We start from the raw sequence: 20,531 nt of genomic DNA, 5'->3' as shown, positions 1-20,531 counted from the left end.
ATGAAGGCACTGAAGCTATGGACTGGCCCGCCCATTCCCCAGACCTGAATCCAATTGAGCACATCTGGGACATCATGCCTCGCTCCATCCACCAACGTCACGTTGCACCACAGACTGTCCAGGAGTTGGCGGATGCTTTAGTCCAGGTCTGGGAGGAGATCCCTCAGGAGACCATCTGCCACATGCCCAGGTGTTGTAGGGAGGTCATACAGGCACGTGGAGGCCACACACAATACTGAGCCTCATTTTGACTTGTTTTAAGGACATTACATCAAAGTTGGATCAGCCTGTAGTGTGTTTTTCCACTTTAATTTTGTGTGTGGCTCCAAATCCAGGCCTCCATTGGTTAATAAATTTGATTTCCATTGATGATTTTTGTGTGATTTTGTTGTCAGCACATTCAACCAATGATCTATATTACTGGATTGGACATCACGTGACTTAGCATGCGCCGCACAGGCGCCATTACTATGCATTGAGTCGTGCATTGAGGACCATTCATGGATGGACATAAACATTAGATCTAGCAGACAGTCACGTAAGGAAAACCAAAGAGGGACTCAATGTTTTGCAATAAATTGTCAAAACTATGACAACAATATCACAAGATCAAAGGGTATAACATTTCACAGGTCAGTAAAACAATTTTTATTTAAAAAAATAGCGGAGATGAGGGATGTTGACTGTCCATGCTAGCTTGATTTTGATAAAGCTATGTCGAGTAAACCCACTTAAAAACAAGTTTTCTGTTCCAACCAGAGGTGGGTAGAGTATTCAACAATTTTACTCAAGTAAAAGTACAGTTTGTTTGTTTGTTCACCTGAGGAGTGGTAGTCGCTACAGTATATCCTGACATTACGTTTGTGTTGCTGCGCGGTATTATTTGTAAACGTAATACAAGCGAACTGTTCAGTCAGACAGCTATTTGTTGTGAAACTAAATATCATTACAATTTCAAGCATTTTAAAGTAGGCTACGTTAGTCAAAATTCCAGCACTTTTCAAACGTGGAACACAAAGCAACATTAAATTCGTCAGGTAAATGTTCCTTCCCCTGTTTTTGAGGGGTGTTTCTTTACACTACCACATATCGTTACGGGAGGACACTGAAAAAATTACTTGTAAAACGTGCTCGCGCTCTCACAGTGTCGCGCGCAGCGTGCGAGTCGAGCGCTACTGTCAGACGCAAAAGTAGAACTGAGCCAAGAAGAAAGCAAATATTACTGCGACGTAAAGCTGCCAGCCATATAAATATAATTTGACTCAGTAACATGTAATAACGTGAAAGGTTTCATGTTATTTCGTGATACAAAACTAGCACGTTATTTCATGATATGATATTTTCACGTTATATCGTGAAATTATCATGTTATTCCGAGATATGAATCTATCACGTTATTTCATAATATGAAATTATCACGTTATTTCGAATTATGAAATTATCATGTTATTTTGTGATAAACATTTATCACGTTATTTCATGATATTTTAACGTTATAACGTGAAAACATCAATGGTTTTACTTTGATGCACGGCCAAGCAAGCACGCTTCCATTTCACTTGAGGATGGCTGAAAAAGTGGATTCTCCACTCTCGAGATTTCTTCGAGGTCGAGGTGTTCCAGAGGACTGTCTCCTTCGAATGGAGCAAGATCATGTAAGTGTATTTTACTGTTTACGTCCTCAATTGGTAGTTTGCCATAGAACAGCTGAATATGGCTGCTAGGTGCATAGCGAGTAATTGGCAGTGGCAGTGCACAACTCTGCTGAAATTCGGCAACTATGTGGCCTTAAGCTCTGACAAATGTCTGTGTTTCTCGATTTTCATGGATAAAGACCAATATTGTTGACGGCATGCACCCCAGTCTTAAATCGCAACCATAAGTGTCACGTCCAGCCCCTCCCTCCTCCCTGGTCCCGCCTAGCTCCCCGCTCCCATTCGTTCCCCCCTCTGTCTGTCACGCCCTCCTCGTTTGCACACACACATGAGTCTCGTTTCACCGTCCAGTTCTGTGTATAAAAACCCCCTAGTGTTGTTCTCCCTTGTCGGTCATTCCCTGTACGTAAGTTCGTCATTGTTTCTCGGTTGTGCCTAAAGCCTGGTTTATACTTGACGCGCCGCGAGCGGCGCGAGGGTCCGCGCGGCAACAATGACGTAATCGCTGTGGCTCCGCCCGTGCGCGAGGGCCTCGCGCCGTGCGCCTCTCGAATTTTGTAACTTCGCGCGCGCGCCGCGCTTCAGCGCGATCGACAAAGTCATGTTTGCAGGGTTCATACACCTAAACAAGGTGGAATTAAAGCACTTGTGGAATTAAGGTGGAATTAAAGCACTTTATACTTGACTTTTGCCAAAAAGCTGCCATAATCCTACTCCCCTAACCCAGCCCCTGTTTAACATAGAGACATGTGCTTTACATGGTATAACATACACATCTAGATAAGTCACCAAAACAAAGGACATGTCAGTCAGACAATGCAAACCTGAGATCATGAGGGGAGTAGGATTTCGGCAGGCGTTATAATCAAGCTGCCAAAATCCTACTCCCCTTACTAACCCAGCCTCTGTTTAACATAGAGACTTGTGCTTTTTATGGTATGGACTACACATCTAGATAAGTCACCAAAACAAAAGACATGTCAGTCAGACACTGCAAACCTGAGATCATGAGGGGAGTAGGATTTCGGCAGGTGTACTGTTATTGCCAAATTTATACTCCCCTGTTAATCGGGGTGGGTTCGAGTACTGTGATTATAACTTAGTTCACTGAGCACCAGGGGCGGACTGGCATACATTGCTACCGGGGATTTCCCCGGTGGGCCGATGGGTTAGTGGGCCGGTGGGCCGCCGGTGGTTTAACCCAGCCCGTGGAGGAGCCACTGCCGCGCACTGCGGCCCCGGCCCGTAGTCACGCTGCTGTTAACGGTGTTATTACCTCCCCCGCTCCAGTCAGGCAAACCTGCTCAGCGCGGCCGCGGACTGAGCCTGTAAACACATGAACGAGTTGGACCGCGGCCGCGGACTGGGCCAGCTGATGCGGGCTGACAGTAGCCTATGCAGCGGAGATCAGAAAAAAACCAACTTGTCCCAGAAAATCCGGGCCGGACTACGAAAACATACAGCAGTTTAAATTGTAGATAACATGTTATTTTAAATGTACTGCTGTCGCCTCTGCAACGTCTAAAGCACCATGTACAAATTACGTTAACACGGTTAACACGGACGCAAGTGGCGCTCTTAAAGGTTCCAGAGCACTGTGCACTGTTTTTTTTAAGCAATTGAAATTCTTAGATTAAAACTAACCACCACAAATAGGTAAGAGGAAGAAATACCCACGTTAGAGTTGTAGGTTGTTCTTTAGGATGCACTTTGCGTAAAACAACTTGTTTGGTGGTCTTATGGTGGACTATTTAAAAGCCATAATCATATTATTGCTGGAATTAATATTGTCCATATGACAATAAACGCCGTCATATACACTACTTGCCATGTATGTATATATATATATATATATATATATATATATATATATATATATATATATATATATATATATATATATATATATAGTATATACACACACACACACACACTATATATATATATATATATATAATATCAGGACCTGTCAGGAACTCCCGGGCCACTTTTTCTCCCCAGTCCGCCCCTGCTGAGCACTCTAGGTTTTTCCTAGCTACATAATAAGATATATTTAGGTAATATTCGTCTTTTTTATATTTTACCCTATTAAAAATGAAATAAGTCAGGTTGTCATTAAAATATATAAGATGCACGGTTGTCAGTAACGACGTAGAACAAAGTCAAACGGCGAGGTCACGTAGTCAGAGGTGAACTTCGGTATATCAAGTGTGTTACTGTTCTCGTAATTCTTAGTTTGAAAGGCATTCGCTCCTCCTGAGTGCTACGGTAACAACCAACCTCGTACATTACATTTTATTAAAATATTTAACACCCGTGAATCAGTGTCTTTATTTGGATATAGATAATGCTGCATCGTTTCCTGTGTTAGATTATTAAAAATGAGTCCTTATTTGTGCATAGAAACAACGGAAATCGCGATTATCGTCTGAAACGTCTATATGCGCGTGCACGCGAGGGGAGTAGGATTCTGCCGGGGAGTAGGAATTCGGCACAACACCTGTTGTTTAACCGACGCAAGTACCGAACGTGGCCGCTAGGGGCGCACACTACTCATCAAGCAAGTACCAAACGTGGCCGCTAGGGGCGCACACTACTCATCAAGCAAGTACCGAAAGTGGCCGCTAGGGGCGCACACTACTCATCAAGCAAGTACCGAACGTGGCCGCTAGGGGCGCACACTACTCATCAAGCAAGTACCGAACGTGGCCGCTAGGGGCGCACACTACTCATCAGCTAAATCGGTCGAGATGGTCATGGCGGAGGGCACAACCGTTGTGAGGAGGAACAGGCCAGGCACCAAGGCGAAGGTAAACCAGCACAGATTTGGTTTTTTAAGCTTTTCAGTTTCACTTTACGATCTATTAGGGGATAATGTGTGAATTCCGTCGCGATATGAAATGTTACGCTCAGGAAACGACGGTTACCGATTAACTACTTAAGCTACCTATCCAGGTTAGCTAAGTTAGCTGGCTAAAATAACATTGTGGATTGTGAGTTTTAGCTACGTGGTAAACTCAGTAATGCTAACTAAATTAGCTCATTTACAATTAACTATATAGACGAATACAAACGTATTATTGTAAAATGTCTTCGGTTTCCTTTTTTCAGTTAACGTTATCTATTAACACAGGAGCGAGTACTTGACAGCTAGCGGAGGTTTGCTAACTTGCTAGCTAGTAAACCATAACAGCTGTTACACAAACGGACGACGCTGTCAAAAACGGACGCAGTGACTTCAAAACACACACACACACACACAGACGAGTAAATACGTCTGGTAGTTAGTTATGTAAAAAAAGGTTCTGTGTAGGTTGGGAAGGGCCCGTTACAGCTGTGGATACCGAATAAAACTACATTTCTTTAGTTTTCTTTTGGCTGTCCTCCGTCAGCCAGTTGTCTACCTGACATGAGTTATACAAAAGCGAGATAATCGGTTTGCTCGGTGTGCTACCAACCTTCTTGTGTTGCATAGCGTTTAACTTTTAATTAAAATCTTTAGGTTAGGTGAACTTTTGGTTAGATTTAGGTGGTAAAACTCATAGCTTCTAGTTCAGGCCACATACCTTTCCCTCCACTTAAGCACTTAAGTGTACTGGAACCAAGACATGTATACAATATTCCTTTAACACTGTAACTTGTATTAGAGTTTCAGTCAGGCACAACAAAGCAGATTTTTTTCAGGTGAGGTTGTCATTTGAACTGATTTTAGCGTGTCATTAAAATGTAGCTGCAGTTATCTTAAACCATACTACAGTAGTCAACCAAATGAAGCTTTCTATCCACATTGCATCCTTGATAAAGTCATTCCCAAACAGCCTGAAACAGAAAAACAAAAAAAGACATCCCAGCCATATCCATATGTTGTCTCAAGTTTCAAAACATTTGTCTACTGTCTGCCTTGAGGCTATTGATTCTCAGAACAGACCTGTCATAGTCTCACACAGCAAGACAGGCACATCTCTGGTGTGACAGTTTCTGTTCACAACCATATCTTTTTTATCAATATTTGCCAGGACTTCTACAACTGGCCGGATGAGTCTTTTGAGGAGATGGATAGCACTCTGGCAGTGCAACAGGTGGGAGACGTTCAAATGTAGTTTCACGACTTACTTTGAATAAGCTTGCATATTGTACCATTTTAAGGTGAATGGCCTTTATTCAAGCTGTCTGGCATTTTGTTTAGTTTCACTCTTTGGGCCAGCACATTCAATGTGATGTAACCAAAAGATAATGGCAGTCTTGGTTCTGACATTGACAGTATATCCAGCAAAACATCCGCTCTGACAGTTCCAACATAGAGAAGATCATGGAGCCACCTGAAGGTCAGGATGAGGGCGTGTGGAAGTATGAGCATCTCAGGTAACGTCTACTTGTGAAAAACTGCAACAGTGCTACTAAATAATGGTAGAAGACCTGTTCTAATGTGGTATGTGGTTGATGACATGCCCCTTACTTAAAACAGAAGTGGTTTAATCTCTCCCTGTTATTGATGCATTAGGCAGTTTTGCCTGGAGCTCAATGGTTTGGCTGTTAAACTTCAGGTAAGTTTTACCTATTTGATTTTTGATGCTGAAAATGTCTGTGAACTTAAAAAGGCATTTGTGGATCTGTTATGAATGTGGTAGCTCCTCTTATGACAGTCCAGTTTTGGGAGATGCCTTTGCTCTTGTATATTGAGTCTTGTTCAATGTATTCATGTGCTTGCAGAGCGAGTGCCATCCAGATACGTGTACCCAGATGACGGCCACTGAGCAGTGGATCTTTCTTTGTGCTGCCCACAAGACTCCCAAAGAGGTGGCTACAACAAGTGCCCACTACAGACACTTACACTTTCATTTCTGTAATACGAGTGAACTTGTGGGTAATTTCCTGACCGTACCCCATATCAGTGCAGTACTTTTAATCCTCACAGCACAGAGCTGAATGCTGATATAGGATCTTAACCGCCTGTAATGATGTGTTTGTGTTTCCTGCTGTCTGTTCAGTGTCCTGCCATTGATTACACAAGGCACACGTTGGATGGAGCCGCATGTCTTCTCAACAGCAATAAGTATTTCCCTAGCCGGTGAGACACACCCCTCACTCATATTATGAAACATAATTAACGCATTTTCGAAATTACAGGCTAAGCTGTTAAAGATTTTGTTTTAATGGCATATATTCATTTTAACAAATTGAACTTTGCTCAGTGTTTTGTAAGAATAGAATGTGTGGTAATGTTAATTAATACGATTGTCCGGCCTGTGTGATCACACTGTGGTGATGGTGCGTGTATTGTGTGATCACACTGTGCTGATGGTGCGTGTATTGTGTGATTACACTGTGCTGATGGTGCGTGTATTGTGTGATTACACTGTGGTGATGGTGCGTGTATTGTGTGATTACACTGTGGTGATGGTGCGTGTATTGTGTGATTACACTGTGGTGATGGTGCGTGTATTGTGTGATTACACTGTGGTGATGGTGCGTGTATTGTGTGATTACACTGTGGTGATGGTGCGTGTATTGTGTGATTACACTGTGGTGATGGTGCGTGTATTGTGATCACACTGTGGTGATGGTGCGTGTATTGTGATCACACTGTGCTGATGGTGCGTGTATTGTGTGATTACACTGTGGTGATGGTGCGTGTATTGTGTTCACACTGTGGTGATGGTGTATCGTGTGTCTGTACACTGTGGTGATGGTGTATCGTGTGTGTGTACAGTGTCAGCATTAAGGAGTCGTCTGTAGCAAAGCTGGGCTCGGTTTGCCGCCGCATCTACAGGATCTTCTCCCACGCGTTCTTTCACCACCGACAAATATTTGATACCTATGAGGTCAGCAAAATTGAGTTCTCTACATCTACCAGCAGGTGGCAGCAAGAAATGATTTCAAACCAGGCAGCCAAGTGATAGAACGATACTGAGATTTTTGCTGCATGACTAAATTACTTTTACATCCCGAGTGGAAGTCTTTCAAAACTTTCCTAATATGCACTGGAGTCCTTACACTCGTGCTCATTCTTGTGGCCCACAGAACAATACATTCCTGTGTCACCGCTTCACGCGCTTCGTGATGAAGTATAACCTGATGTCGAAGGACAACCTGATTGTGCCCATTCTGGAGGAGGAGGAGGAGGAGGAGCAGAATCCCTCCAGCGGAGAGAGTGAAGCCTGAACCCCTCCCTTCCCAAACGACTCAGTGTTGCAGCAGAACCCAGACAAACGTGCACACACAGTACAGGCCCTGCAAATCCCACCTGCGTCACTGTCTGAAGCCTGAACAGCTCACCTGTGTCTGCAGGAACATGCACACACACACACACACGTTTGTGTATGCTGCCCTTTCGCTTTCCTGCTTAACAGTCATGCCAGCCCTTTGGGTGTTTTGTTTTCTTTTCAGGATGAGTGTGGTGATATTCACCCCTTGCATATGTTAAGTTATTATGTGGGTTGAGGTGTCTTATCCAGCTCACTTTATTTTTTTTAATGATCTAAAAGTAAGATATTTTCCTTGTCCGATGTTAATAAAAAAGATTTTAAAAACTTGGCTCATGTTTATAGCTTGGTCATAAAATGAGACTAAAACAAAAAGCAAATAAGAGCAAATGGCCGTTTTAATATATTAAAACAGTAAGTTGCAAGTTACAATGTTCAAATATCCAAATACTGCAGCTGGTAGATAACACTGGTCTTAGAATGGCTCAATAAAATCAAAATGCCCGCAAAATGGACAACTCAATCATATATACAGCAGCATGTTTCACAATCTACATTTTTTTGTTGCTTTTCTAGTGTAATTTAAAGACAAACTGAACAGGAAACCAACTTTACATCTGTGACAAAAAAGCAAAGGACGCAAATGTATTTTACTGTGTCAACCAACCTAAGTTTAACGCCGAGTAGCACCGGTGCTTAATACAAATCGAGACAAATTTGGTGCTCGATGCAAACTACTGGTGACTGACTACGATACCTATTACCAAATGAATGTGCAGCACAGTCTACAGTGTCGCTTTCCTGGTGGGCTGTGTGGAAAAACCGAATCCTGGCCTCATAAAACCTGGCTCCCCAAGAGGCAAGAGAGCTCGACAACAGCAAATGGAGCCCGAAATACACCCGCCGAGTGAACGTTTACTTCCTGTAGACAGTTGCAGGGGATCTGTGGGGAAGCCGAGGGCCCGAGCCACTGTGCAGTGCTGAATTAGTGCAGGTGTCAGGAGGAGGAACTAACATGCGAATTGTGTGCGGGAGGGAAAAACAGGAAAAAGAACTGATGTGAATGAAAAACGGATTCAGGTGCTTGTGGTGACGCAGACGTGAGCGGTAGTGGTCGCAGTGGACTTTGTAAGACATTTGTTCAGGTGGAGGTGGTGAAGATGATTAGATGCATTAGAAATCACAACTCTGTGTTCTGAGCCTGGTGCTACTGACTTGCATTATGGCTGTTTGTGAAGCATTAGAAAAAGATGCAAAATTGAAATTCATGCCATAAAAAAAAAAAAGTTACGGCTTCCTTAAAATATATGGGTTAAAAATTCATTTCCAAAGAATAGCAAAAATGCAAAGAACTTCAACTCTTTTTGTCAGTCTTAAAAGTCATTTTCACCCATAACACAAACCTGATGTTAGGCTGTAACCAGCCAGTCTTGAGCATAACTGAGAATGTCTGGACCAGTATTCAGAAAGACTGTCCGTGGTGTTTGGGCTGCTCACATGCAGGTGACCTGGGCAGCCCCCTCGTCCTGCTCCAGAGTGCCGTCCTCCAGGTGGGACAGGGCGCTGGAATAGTCCCCTCCGAACACAGGGAAGCCCCCGATGCCTCCAGAGGAAGGGGAAAATGCCGGGGTGTGGGAGACTCCCACCCCTCGACTCACTGAGTGACTGCTCATTTCTCTCTGCATAGAGCCCTAGAAACGAGAGGAAGGGGGGAGCAAAGAGGAAGGTAGTCAGACTTCAGTGTGTCTGCGCCATGTGTTTAGGTTTCATAGAGAAAACCGAATAAATGAAACAGTTTGGTTACAACAAGCCTGGCTGCACGACAGTAAAAGCACAGCAAAGTGCTTAATGTGCTTAGTTTTAAGATTACACAGTATGAAGTCTTCCCCCCCCCCCATCATACCTCACTGTGCTGCCGTAATGGCTGGGATTTAACAGGCCTCTGGAGGAAAACCACCTGTTTGGTGGCCAGATTTCCCTCACTGCAAAAAACAAACAAAACCCCCCCACACGTCTGCAGTCAGTGACAAAGGAACAAATGTAGGAGTGGGTCCGTGTGTGTGTGTGTGCGCCTCACCTGTCATGGCGAATGATGGGTGTAGGGAGCACACATGTCAGCAGCCAGCCGAACTCAGCCAGCGTGTGGAGGAGTGGCCCGTAGTCCGTCTTCACAGCTGAGCCCTGCAACACACACACACTCCTTTCTATTTTCAAAAAGCTGTTATTTCACAGCCTGCACAAACCTCAGACACGGTGTGTTAACAAACAGGAGCCTTATCTTTCTCTCGCCCACCTCAATAACGGTCCACTGCTCCACTACGATGGTGTCATTAGCAGGAGGTGCAGTGTTTCTCTCCTCATACACAAAAAGTCCCTCTAAAGATCTGGGCACTGGTTCACCTGTGGAAAGCAAACGCCCACACCCTTAGCAGCCGGGCAACCCATATTCAGATCTATAACCCAGCAGAGATCTTCAAAGACTTTTTTTCTTTACTTTTTATAAAGCCTTTTTGGATTTATGAAATATGATATAGCAGTTTAACTTATTATATTATTTAAAATGTGCTTTCTGGCTGAAGAACAAACGCACACCTTTAGTAAAACGTATCGTCTCTCCTCTGGACATAATTTCTTTGCATGCATCATTTATGCACAGGATGCACATTCAAACTGTTTTGTACATCAACACCTCAACTCCGTGGTTAGCATCAGTAATCAGTGATTAATGTGTTTCTTCTGAACTGTGTTTCTTCTGTCGGGCCATGGTAGGATATTCAATGGATCTCATTTTGTCAGGCCTGAAAATGTGTTGCTGACCTACTAAAACCTGAACTACTTAGAAGACAAATCTGTGTGTGCGCGATGTGTGTGCTGTGTCTGGAGATTGGGACTGAGCCGCATCGCATGTGCTCTTTCATGTTCCACATTCTCAGGCCCCAGATGTCTACACACACACACACACACACACATCTCTGATTTAGCTGTTATTAGTCTGGTGCGAAAGAGGAAGTGAGGTCGTGAGGTTGGGACGTGACGTCTAAATATAGCAGTGGTGGGAGAGGGGAGACGAGACAGGGAGAGGGAGGGGCTGGGGGGCAGGAAATATACCAGAAGTCGACGGAGGGGGGGTAGGGGCAATTTAGGGAGATGTAAAAATGAGAGAGACACAGTACATGGAGCACATAATGGAGGAGAGAGAAGAGATACAGTCTACAGTGGATTGGAAAGTGTTTTCTAATCAGCCCTGTGAGGCTTTAATCTCGTCCACTTCCTCGGGTACTGAGGAGGTTGTCGAGCTCTTCCTTTACGAGTTCAATCTGCGTGTTAACGCACCGGGGCTCACAACTGTGCGTCAGACAGCACAATCAAACCATTCAGCCTCAGCGTCTACAACGGAGACGTTCTATTCCTAACACTTACATACGACTGCCCCTAAAGTGAGAATAAAATTCAAGAATACAGACAACTAATACATAAAATGACTTTGGATTAGAATCTTTTAATGAACTAAGCAGAAGAAATTTCACAGCTACCTTTAGGAGTATCCCAGTACACAAAGGAGTCCACTAAAGACCAGCCCTTCCGATAGTAGGCTGCAGTCAGCTCTAGCCAATCAGCCTCCAGACCGCTAACGACTTGACCCTTCCTGGACACGCGCATGGACAGTGCCCCCTGGTGGTAGCAGCAAGCCAGGGCGTCCAGTGGGGTGCATCCTGGAGCCCAGGAGTGGAACAGCACGAGCAGCTTCAGATCTGAAGGTGAGGAAGAACAGCAAGAACACGCAGACGGTGTCAGTCGAACTGGACGCCTCTCTCAATCACGGTGCCTTGACCAGGCACTCGACTAAAGCAAAATCAAAGTATCCTCCATCCCTCCTTTGGTGAAAGGCTGGGGAAGCTGGGGGAGGGGGCCCGTTCTACCATCACAGCCCCCAGGTCTGTGACCTGACGTGGGGCAGCGCGAGAGGGAGGTGTCTGACCCCCCCCAAGCCCTGAGGGAGAGTGTTCCACTGAGCGCACGCGACATATCAGTCGAGGGACATGATGAGTTCACAGAGCTTGAGGAATAAAACAGTGTGGTCAGGGGAGAAGCAGTGATGGACTAGCTTTAACGCCGATTATCCCTGATTACTTTAAGGGGTTTTAAGTTGTAAACATATCTAAGCAGATCTTATCTAAGCACACCAAAGTCACTTTATACTGTATGTGGTGATGAATTTTATTGCTCTTTGAAATTGTGAAAACCCGAAGTCCGTTTATCTGGAACAAGATCAAATCAGGGCCGACGTGACACGTGACATGAGGGATGGATGGTACGGTGCCCTTGAGACCGTCTGACCTGGGCTGCATAGTCCGTCCTCCACGTCTCTGTCTCCAGGGGGGGTGGGAGGTGGGGTGTGGGGCGGGGAGCGGCACCCCCGTCTGGGGCTCGCCACCCTGCTGTGGCCACCGCCGTCTGCTTGCTGGAGCACACAGCCCACAAACCGCATGCCTCCACGAACACTACAGTTCACCTGCGCACACGCACACACACACGTTCAGGGAAACTACCCTGAAGCGCCATTCGGTTCAGCAGCGATGACAACAACAACCATCTTCAAGTAATTAATTTAATGAAAAACTCCATTACAGGTTGAATGCATATTCGATAGAGGTTAGTAAACACATCTTTAGAACACAGCAAACACAGCACACACAAATATGTAGATGGCTGTGCAGGCCTGTGAGGGCTCACCCACCCGGTCTATGAGAGCCGTCACAGTGGTGCTGGTGAGGGAGTCTCCAGGCAGGGGCCACTCCTCCACTCTCAGCACCGGCGTGTTGTGAACCAGAGCTACAGCATGCTTACTGCAACACAGAGGACCGCACGCACGCACACGCGCGCACACACACACACACACACACACACACACACACACACACACACACACACACACACACACACACACACACACACACACACACACACACACACACTTCCTTAAGGCTTGAGAAAAATCCCACTCTCCATCCTCACATTCTGGGTACGAGATGAAATGCTGACATTTTAAAACATGGGAAGCAAACAGAAGCGAGGCGTGATGTTAGCCAGGTCTCCTGCAGTGGCCGGGTCCATTTGACATGACATTCAGCTGCGACCTCCAATGCTGATCTCATGGGGCCAATTTACTATGGTCTCCAGGTCAACACGAGACCCATAAAATACAAGTATCTCTACATGACTACATATGTGATTTCCATACCCACCTAAACATCCTTCAGACTCTCTAAGAGGTTTCATTTTTGTTTTCTTTTTAAATATTGAACAATTGCAACAGTAGTCTGCAGATTTCACCACCTCTTTATCTCATTGGGACTTAATAGGACTCTGAGCTGGGGATAAGTCTCGCCTCCACCCCCAGCGTGGTCTACATTCTTTACAGAAAGCCCCTCCCCCTCCTCCACACCTCTCCATCATCCCTGGAAGCGCCAGAGTAAATATGCAAATCCACTTTCATTAACAATTCATCATTTCCTTTGGTCTAGACAGGTAGTTCTGCCTCCCCTGCCCCGAGCGCACAATCAGAGGGGGGAGGAGTGTGTAACGACGATAGCAGCCCAGTCACCCAGAAGGGCGGGACTTGGCGAGCCGTACCTGGGTTTGGGCCTGACCAGTATGGCCCGGTAGAGCAGGCTGTAAGGCAGAGAGCGCGTCCGCCCCACAGAGAGGATGATGGGGTGTAGGGCGGCCAGCGCGTAGCCCTGCGTGTAATACGACTGCAGGGCCTGGGGCAGCTCGCTGAGCGAGGACAGGTACTGTACGGTGGGCCGGCCACCTGTGGAACACAGCACACTGGTGGGAGGAATGTGAAGAATGCATAATAACACCAGGTCAGGCTGCAACATGACAACACACAGAACATGAAGTCCAAAGGCGTGTGGAGTTTACAGAAATGGCAGAGATATTACTTGGTACTGGCTTTTACTCAGATAGAGAATATTTCTTGAGTGAGAAAGCAATAGAGCAGGATTGCTAAGATTGTGTGGAACCCCAGGGGCTAGTAGATGCTGTTTGGGTTGTGCTGCTAGTGATGCATTTCTGTTGCTGTCAAGACTCCCGTCTCCCCTCCTCCAAACACACTTCCTGTGTCCACAAAGAGCTGCTGTTCAGAGCACATGGACGCACACACACACGCGCGCACGCAAAAACAACATTCCACAATGCAAACATCGTCACACACAAATACTTAGCCTTCCAACATTTCGCACGAGTGAAAATACACACACGTGCACTCACACACACGATTTACACGACGCAACATCACCAGCTCTCAAAGTAAACTTTCATTCAACTTTTCCCCCCATCACGTACAAATCACAACTCTTCATCATGACTCTACACAACTTGGTGCAGGACTTCAGACGGGCTACCAGCCGAAGCCATGCTTAATTAGCAACTGTGGAAGTTGTTTTGGCAAGGCAGGTTTGTAACCGTGACCAAGGGAAGGGTCCAGGAGTAAAGGAGTAATAGAGCGTCACTCTGTGGTGTGTTTAGCCCCACACCTGAACCACCGCAAGCAGTGACAGAGCCGGTAGCTCCTGGGGAAAGTGGCAAATGGAGGCATTCACAGGGCCACAAGCACAACACCAACCCCTCGGGGGCCAGAGCTTTTGTTCACCAGAGACTCCCCTTCATACTACCTCACACACACACACACACACACACACACACACACACACACACACACACACACACACACAGAGCCCTCTGTTCCCTTCTTATAGTGTGCCAGAGAGGGAGACAGAGAGAGAAAAGAGGCATTAGGGATAAGACGTGAAGAAAAAAAGAGAAACGAGAAGAAAGAGTGAAGACATGAGTGAAAGAAAATGAAAAAAAAAGACAAGTTGAGACGCTGTAGTGCCAGTCTGAAGAATGAGAGAGAGAGAGAGAGAAAGAGAAAGAGAGAATAAGGAAGAAGAATTTATAGGAGGTTTTACGACCCAGAACTGTTTCATGAAGAAGAGCTTACGTGTATGAAAGAAAGTGCTATGGAGGGTGAAAAACAAGAATAAATGGTGATGATGAAACAGAAGCTGAAGGAGGACAAACCAGAGAGAACATTCAGGAAAAATGGTCATGGTCATATTTTTGTTTTTGTCAAAGTAAACAAGTTAGAGCTATAGCATGTAGGACAAGAGTGGCCTCGTGCACACACCTAAAACTGCTGCTCACAGTGGGATGATGGCAAATTGGATAAACTCATACAGGTCACCATCTATGAAATTGATTGGTTTAGCTGGATTAAGACACATTATCGAATACTAATTCCATAAGGGCTGTATAAATCCCTGTAATCCAAGATTAGCTAAACATCGTTTTAGACACTAGTATGATTTCCCAAAAATAAATCAACATAAGTAGTGAACTTTATCTTGGATCAGCCATCCAACTTTAGAAGCTCTCTGAGTAAAGCATTTGTAAGATTGGTCTCAGCATATGATCCCAAAACTCGGTCCAACCTGCATCTGAATTCACCATTTCTAGAACACCATTTTTATTATTTCCGTTTAATATTAGGACTTCCTGTCCTTTTCAGAATCATGAGTTCAGCTCAGTTTGGAAGTTTGGACATGTCTCACTTTTCTCAGCTGTTTGAGCTCTTGACAACCAAGAGGCCATTACGATTCTAACGGGACAATTGAGAACAAAAGAAATACTCTAGCGCTTCAGCTCTAGCATTAGCTCTAGTCAGTTAACTTGGTGGTTGGACCAATTCCTATTTTTGCAGCTGTTTGGTGAAATGGTCCAAAGTAGATGATTAAGGCCAAATCGGTTTAAATCTGTCCATTGGCTCTACAACAAAGCAACATGTGGCATTCCGCAGTCAAGGGTTCAAATCAAACACTAGTGGTCTCTGAACTAGCTACAGACACAGCGATTTAATACCCAAGACCTATTAGGTTACAGATTATGGCATTTAGCTTCAGGGCTTCTCACCACACAAGATTGTAACAAATTAAGGTAAACAAATGAATACCCAGGTAAACATAGTTCTCAACTGGACTTCACATTTTGAAAAAATCACATGCAAGACCTATATGGCACTTTGGGCTGTTCTTCTTGGCAATGGGATTAAATTACCCCAACGCTCAACATCTAATCTGTTTGATCAGCGAGAAACTTCTGTTTTGTCTGTTATATATTACACAGCTCTACACAAGGTTAGAATACCTCTACATATCCTTTACATGTTTATAATATGAGCAAATGAATGTGTCTAACAGCAAAACACCAATGGAACATGTATTTAAGTATTAAAAGACCATGCGATTGTAGAATCTACAACTCCAAGACCACCACTGCTGTCCATATAACAGTTGAAACTGTATTCATATGTATATGCAAGCTGTGTGCCCAGAGCAGCAAGATTAGCCTAATTAGAAAGAAAACATAGATTTAGTTTCCCTAGGTCCTTAAAGATCAATTATCAAAAAAAAAAAAAACACACATTAAATACATTCATCCTAAGGTTGTTCTAATCTCTGTCTAAACATGAGTCATGGTGCACAATTTACTAGACTGTTATTTTCCCCATTCTCAAGGAGCCTTCTACAGCAACACTAATCCCTCCCCCACCGACGAACCCTGTAATGGTCTTTGACATACAACAACATGGTCTTGGGAGGTCAAGGCTATCCTGAAATGAGCAGTTGCTGGTGAAACATGAACATCGTTTGATTGTGTGAAAACACTTTTGTTTGTATGAACCAGAGGAGCTTCAGAAACGTACATAAATACATCCCAGCTAGTACGGTCCTTAACTCCTGCTCTGGTATGGCAGCCGTCCTTTCTCCAAACCAAAATAATCTCTCAAGATTAAAATCTCTTAAAATAAGATCTTGTTGATTTTACAAGGACTGCTTTCATGATCTCAAGCTGAGAAGTCTTACACAGAACTGACAAAATCACCTAGAAACTGTGTAGGACACGATGCCTTTTGGCACGTGCATGAAAGGTGTGACTCCGGACCAAGGAGCAGGACATGGGTGGGTCTGATTCTCCACATCAGGCCCCCATTTCCATGTGTTCACCTTTATATCCAAATGTGTGCAGGGCAACAACTTCAACGGACAACCATTAAACTTTCAGCTTTGATTTAGTTACTGTTATGAAATGACCAAGATTTGCATTGATCCAACAACTTTAATCTACTTAACAGCTGTAATTCGAACTTGAAAGAATGTTTAGGTTTACACCATGCACTTTACACTATGTAAACTGTCTCACTGTGTTCTCCCACATCACAACTCGATGTTTACTAGGGGTGTGGGACGACTAGATATTTTTAACTGAAAAAGTTTGAAAATAGACTATACACTATATAGTCACAACCTTCTCCAATACCGTTTTACTGTTAGAACTATGTTGGAGCACGTTGTCAACACACAACGTGCTGTAAAAAACACTCCCCATGAAACAGTTTGACTCTACCCGTTTATTCCACGTGGGTTCGTCTGAGCAACAGTGATAACTAAAACGGTGGGTCTCACCAACGGAAAATTCAATTCATGCAAACGGTCAATACTTTCGCGTGCATCAAGTTGCGTGTGCATAACAGTTAAGATTTAACAGAAACGACTTTCTGAGTTTTGTGTCCGCAGTCTGCGAGTACGAATTAATCACCCACCCGAATTAAACACACTGTCTAGGTTTAGACGCACGCGCACGTGAGTAACGGAGGAAAAACGCTCCTGACCCAGTTCTACGTTTGAAAAAGCGCCTGTTGTTTTAATGGACCGATCCATCAACCTCGGAACCTTCACGGCTGCCCACTGGACTGCCATGACGCCCACATTTTAAACGCGGTGTCTAAATACTTAAAAATACACGGACCTTTCAGGATATTCAAGTTACATATCTAAAACAGATGTGTGGTTGGTGTTCCGCCAGACTAAACCAGAACCCAAAGTCTCCAACTACCGCCTCCGTTTGCCAGAAATGTAACTTATCTACCTTCTAAACTGAAGTCCAGTAGGACATACTCGTACACGGTGTCGGTTCTGGTTTCGACTTGAGGTCTCCGCAGAGTGGAGTATATTTTCCCAGGACTGCTGTCTTCGGGCTCCTCCAGCTTTCGCAACCCGCAGCCCATCGTGGCGGGATCTCCAGCGCACGCGAACCCGAACCACGACACACTGGACCGGACCGGACCGCGCTCTGCACCACTCTTAACGGGCTTGCTCCATCACGATCCTGCAAACTTAATCCGTGAGCGTGGCAGAAGACTTCGCAGTGACCTTGAAGTGATGCGCGACGCAAAAGTAACAAGAAAAGAAAAAGAAGCTGCAGAGTCTGGAGGAGAAACACTGAAGTGGGCTCGCGGAAGTGCGCGCGCGCTCCAGCTAGTGTATCACTTAATGTTGGCTTTGGAGCTTTAAATTATAAGGTGGATAAATCACTTTCCATTCAAAGCCTCTCGCAGCTCACAATGGCTACTAAAAAAGGCTAAAGTGTTCGGAGGAGGAGGTGAAGCGTGGCGGAGTGGGAGAGGAGGGGCGAGCTGGCGCGAGCGCGCACGCTGCTTAAGTTGCCTGAGTTTCTGTCACGAATCCGGGCGGCTGGAAACACAAAAGCGCGACACCGCGTCCGTCCATATAGGCCTATCATTTTTTTAAATTATAGCCTATGTCTGATTTACAGGGGGTATTCGGCTGATTGTTATATTAATAGGTTTCACCCAGAAAGCCAAATAGTCTGTAAGAAGAGGTCATCTATGACATGGAAATGTCTTGGCGTGGAAATTTTAAATACGTGGTACATTTTATATTCTTAATGTTTGCTATATAGGATTACCTTTATTTGTCTATAAAGTTTTTTTTATTCACAAGACACGATTAGTGGATTCTAATGCTTTAACCTGTAGATACTTAGGGTTGTGGAGGTCAATCATACCTTTATCATTTTAAAACACTTTTTACGATGTTATTAGTCAAGGCTCAAAACTAAGATTATCCGAACGTTCTACCATACACTAGCAGTAATCAATATAGATCCCTAATTTTGATCACAAACCCATTATATAGCATATAAAGGGTATTTGCTATCATATGTCACAGTAGCCTATGATATTTTATGTATGAGTTCACATTGTGCAAATATTTTAGTCTCGTACACAGGGAAGACTCAAGTTGGAAATGTTTGCAAACAGGTCCTAAAGCAGGGATTCAGGTCACTGCTCTGTTTACATTACCTCCAACGCACCAGAGATCAGAAAAGGCTTTTCCAAACGTCTCTCTCTTTCTTTCTTTAAACAGGATTAAGAAAGTGAGCTCCAGACCCTGATCGACGCTGGCTCGGTTTGACTCTGGCCCTCTCTCTGTTCACCCTAATCCCCTCTCAAACACAGACAAACCCACTCCTGCTATACTTCTGTCATGACCGGCAGACGTGACCGCACAAAAGCTGTAGTAGTGCAGACAGAGACATTGGAATGGTTTATGTCATTTAGTCAGGCCATGACAGTGGAAATTTTATTTAAGCTGTTCTGTGTTCATAATTCAAATTCACATAATGCAACAGAAAAGATGGGAACAATGTAAATGTATTGTGGCTTTCTCACTTTTTCTTGATAGTAGTGAAGTGTACACAAAGTTTCCAGAGAAATGATGAAGGACCTCTGTCCTAAGTGTCCTGTTTCCAGATCAATAACCACAGCCACGCAGACACGGGGCTTGTCATACTGTGCTACTGAAACAGTGCAGAACTTAAGGAGCCAGACTTGATCTTATCTTGATCAGGCTCTGGTGATGTGGGTGTTCATAAGCTGGGCCCCACCGCCGTGAGGCCTTTTCAAGGATGACAGCAGAAACAGCATCTGGGACCATGTTAAGAAGCACATGAATGGTGACCTCCTCCATCCCTCCCTGGAAGAGCTCCGTCAAGATGAATGGGTACAAATGTTAAAGGTTATAGGTTAAGACCAGGGCTGAACTGCCACATGAGTTTGCATGCACAGACACAGAACTATACATGCATGAGGATAAAGTTAATGGACCTTACACATTTTTTTTCAAGGTGGAAACAATACAGTTTGTTAAACATCAACAAGCATCTGCTGACTGTGTCATGTCCACTCCTGGAAACAGAGCTCATTTGGGCAGTACTTTACTACTTAATGTACTAAACGACATTCAAATACATGTATCCTCCTTGCAACCTGTTTAGAGTGGTTTAAACGCTACATGCGCTAGAGTTCTAGTGAGTTTGGGTGAACTGAGCTGAAAATCACCAGTGATTATATTTTACATTTGAATTAAATACAATGAAGTGCAGTTGTTTGGACAGAAAGGCACCTCACGTACATTATACATGTCACAAGCAAATTTACCAATGTTCCTGTTATTACATCAATGCTGGAGGTCGGACATGCAGCGTATGTTTTACTGCTATCATGCCCTGTGCCTCTGTGACGCCTACAGGGGGCAGCAGAGGCACTAGGTGGCAGTAAGTTGATTTCACATCGGGGGTATTCAGGACGCCATTTCTACCCACCTTTCTCGTTTGCTCTCTCTCTTGAGTGTCTGTGAGGTGGGTGTACTTTCTGACGTCATCTTCCTCAGAGACATCTGCCCTAGGAGGCTGATTTAGTTTTTTTCATGGATAATAATAAACCTAAAGGCTTTGTGTGCATTCA

At 44.5% G+C, this 20,531-nt stretch overlaps 2 protein-coding genes across 2 annotated transcripts; one reads left to right on the top strand and one right to left on the bottom strand.

The window, feature by feature from the left end:
• Positions 1–4,358: 4,358 nt before the first annotated feature.
• On the top strand, positions 4,359–8,189 carry mob4 (MOB family member 4, phocein). The gene is made up of 8 exons (XM_077001663.1): positions 4,359–4,465; positions 5,672–5,734; positions 5,917–6,017; positions 6,157–6,199; positions 6,366–6,452; positions 6,644–6,723; positions 7,366–7,477; positions 7,677–8,189. The coding sequence occupies exons 1-8, from the start codon at positions 4,406–4,408 to the stop codon at positions 7,815–7,817; spliced, it is 687 nt and encodes a 228-aa protein (XP_076857778.1). The 5' UTR covers positions 4,359–4,405; the 3' UTR covers positions 7,818–8,189.
• Positions 8,190–8,238: 49 nt separating this feature from the next.
• On the bottom strand, positions 8,239–18,367 carry rftn2 (raftlin family member 2). The gene is made up of 9 exons (XM_077001660.1): positions 17,852–18,367; positions 13,493–13,673; positions 12,597–12,705; positions 12,197–12,371; positions 11,392–11,610; positions 10,152–10,258; positions 9,936–10,039; positions 9,762–9,840; positions 8,239–9,549 (listed from the first exon to the last, which is right to left on the bottom strand). The coding sequence occupies exons 1-9, from the start codon at positions 17,988–17,990 to the stop codon at positions 9,352–9,354; spliced, it is 1,311 nt and encodes a 436-aa protein (XP_076857775.1). The 5' UTR covers positions 17,991–18,367; the 3' UTR covers positions 8,239–9,351.
• Positions 18,368–20,531: the final 2,164 nt, after the last annotated feature.

Source organism: Brachyhypopomus gauderio, chromosome 4 (assembly GCF_052324685.1).
Source record: "Brachyhypopomus gauderio isolate BG-103 chromosome 4, BGAUD_0.2, whole genome shotgun sequence".
Taxonomy (NCBI): Eukaryota; Metazoa; Chordata; class Actinopteri; order Gymnotiformes; family Hypopomidae; genus Brachyhypopomus; species Brachyhypopomus gauderio.
This window is presented reverse-complemented; position numbering and strand designations above follow the sequence as displayed.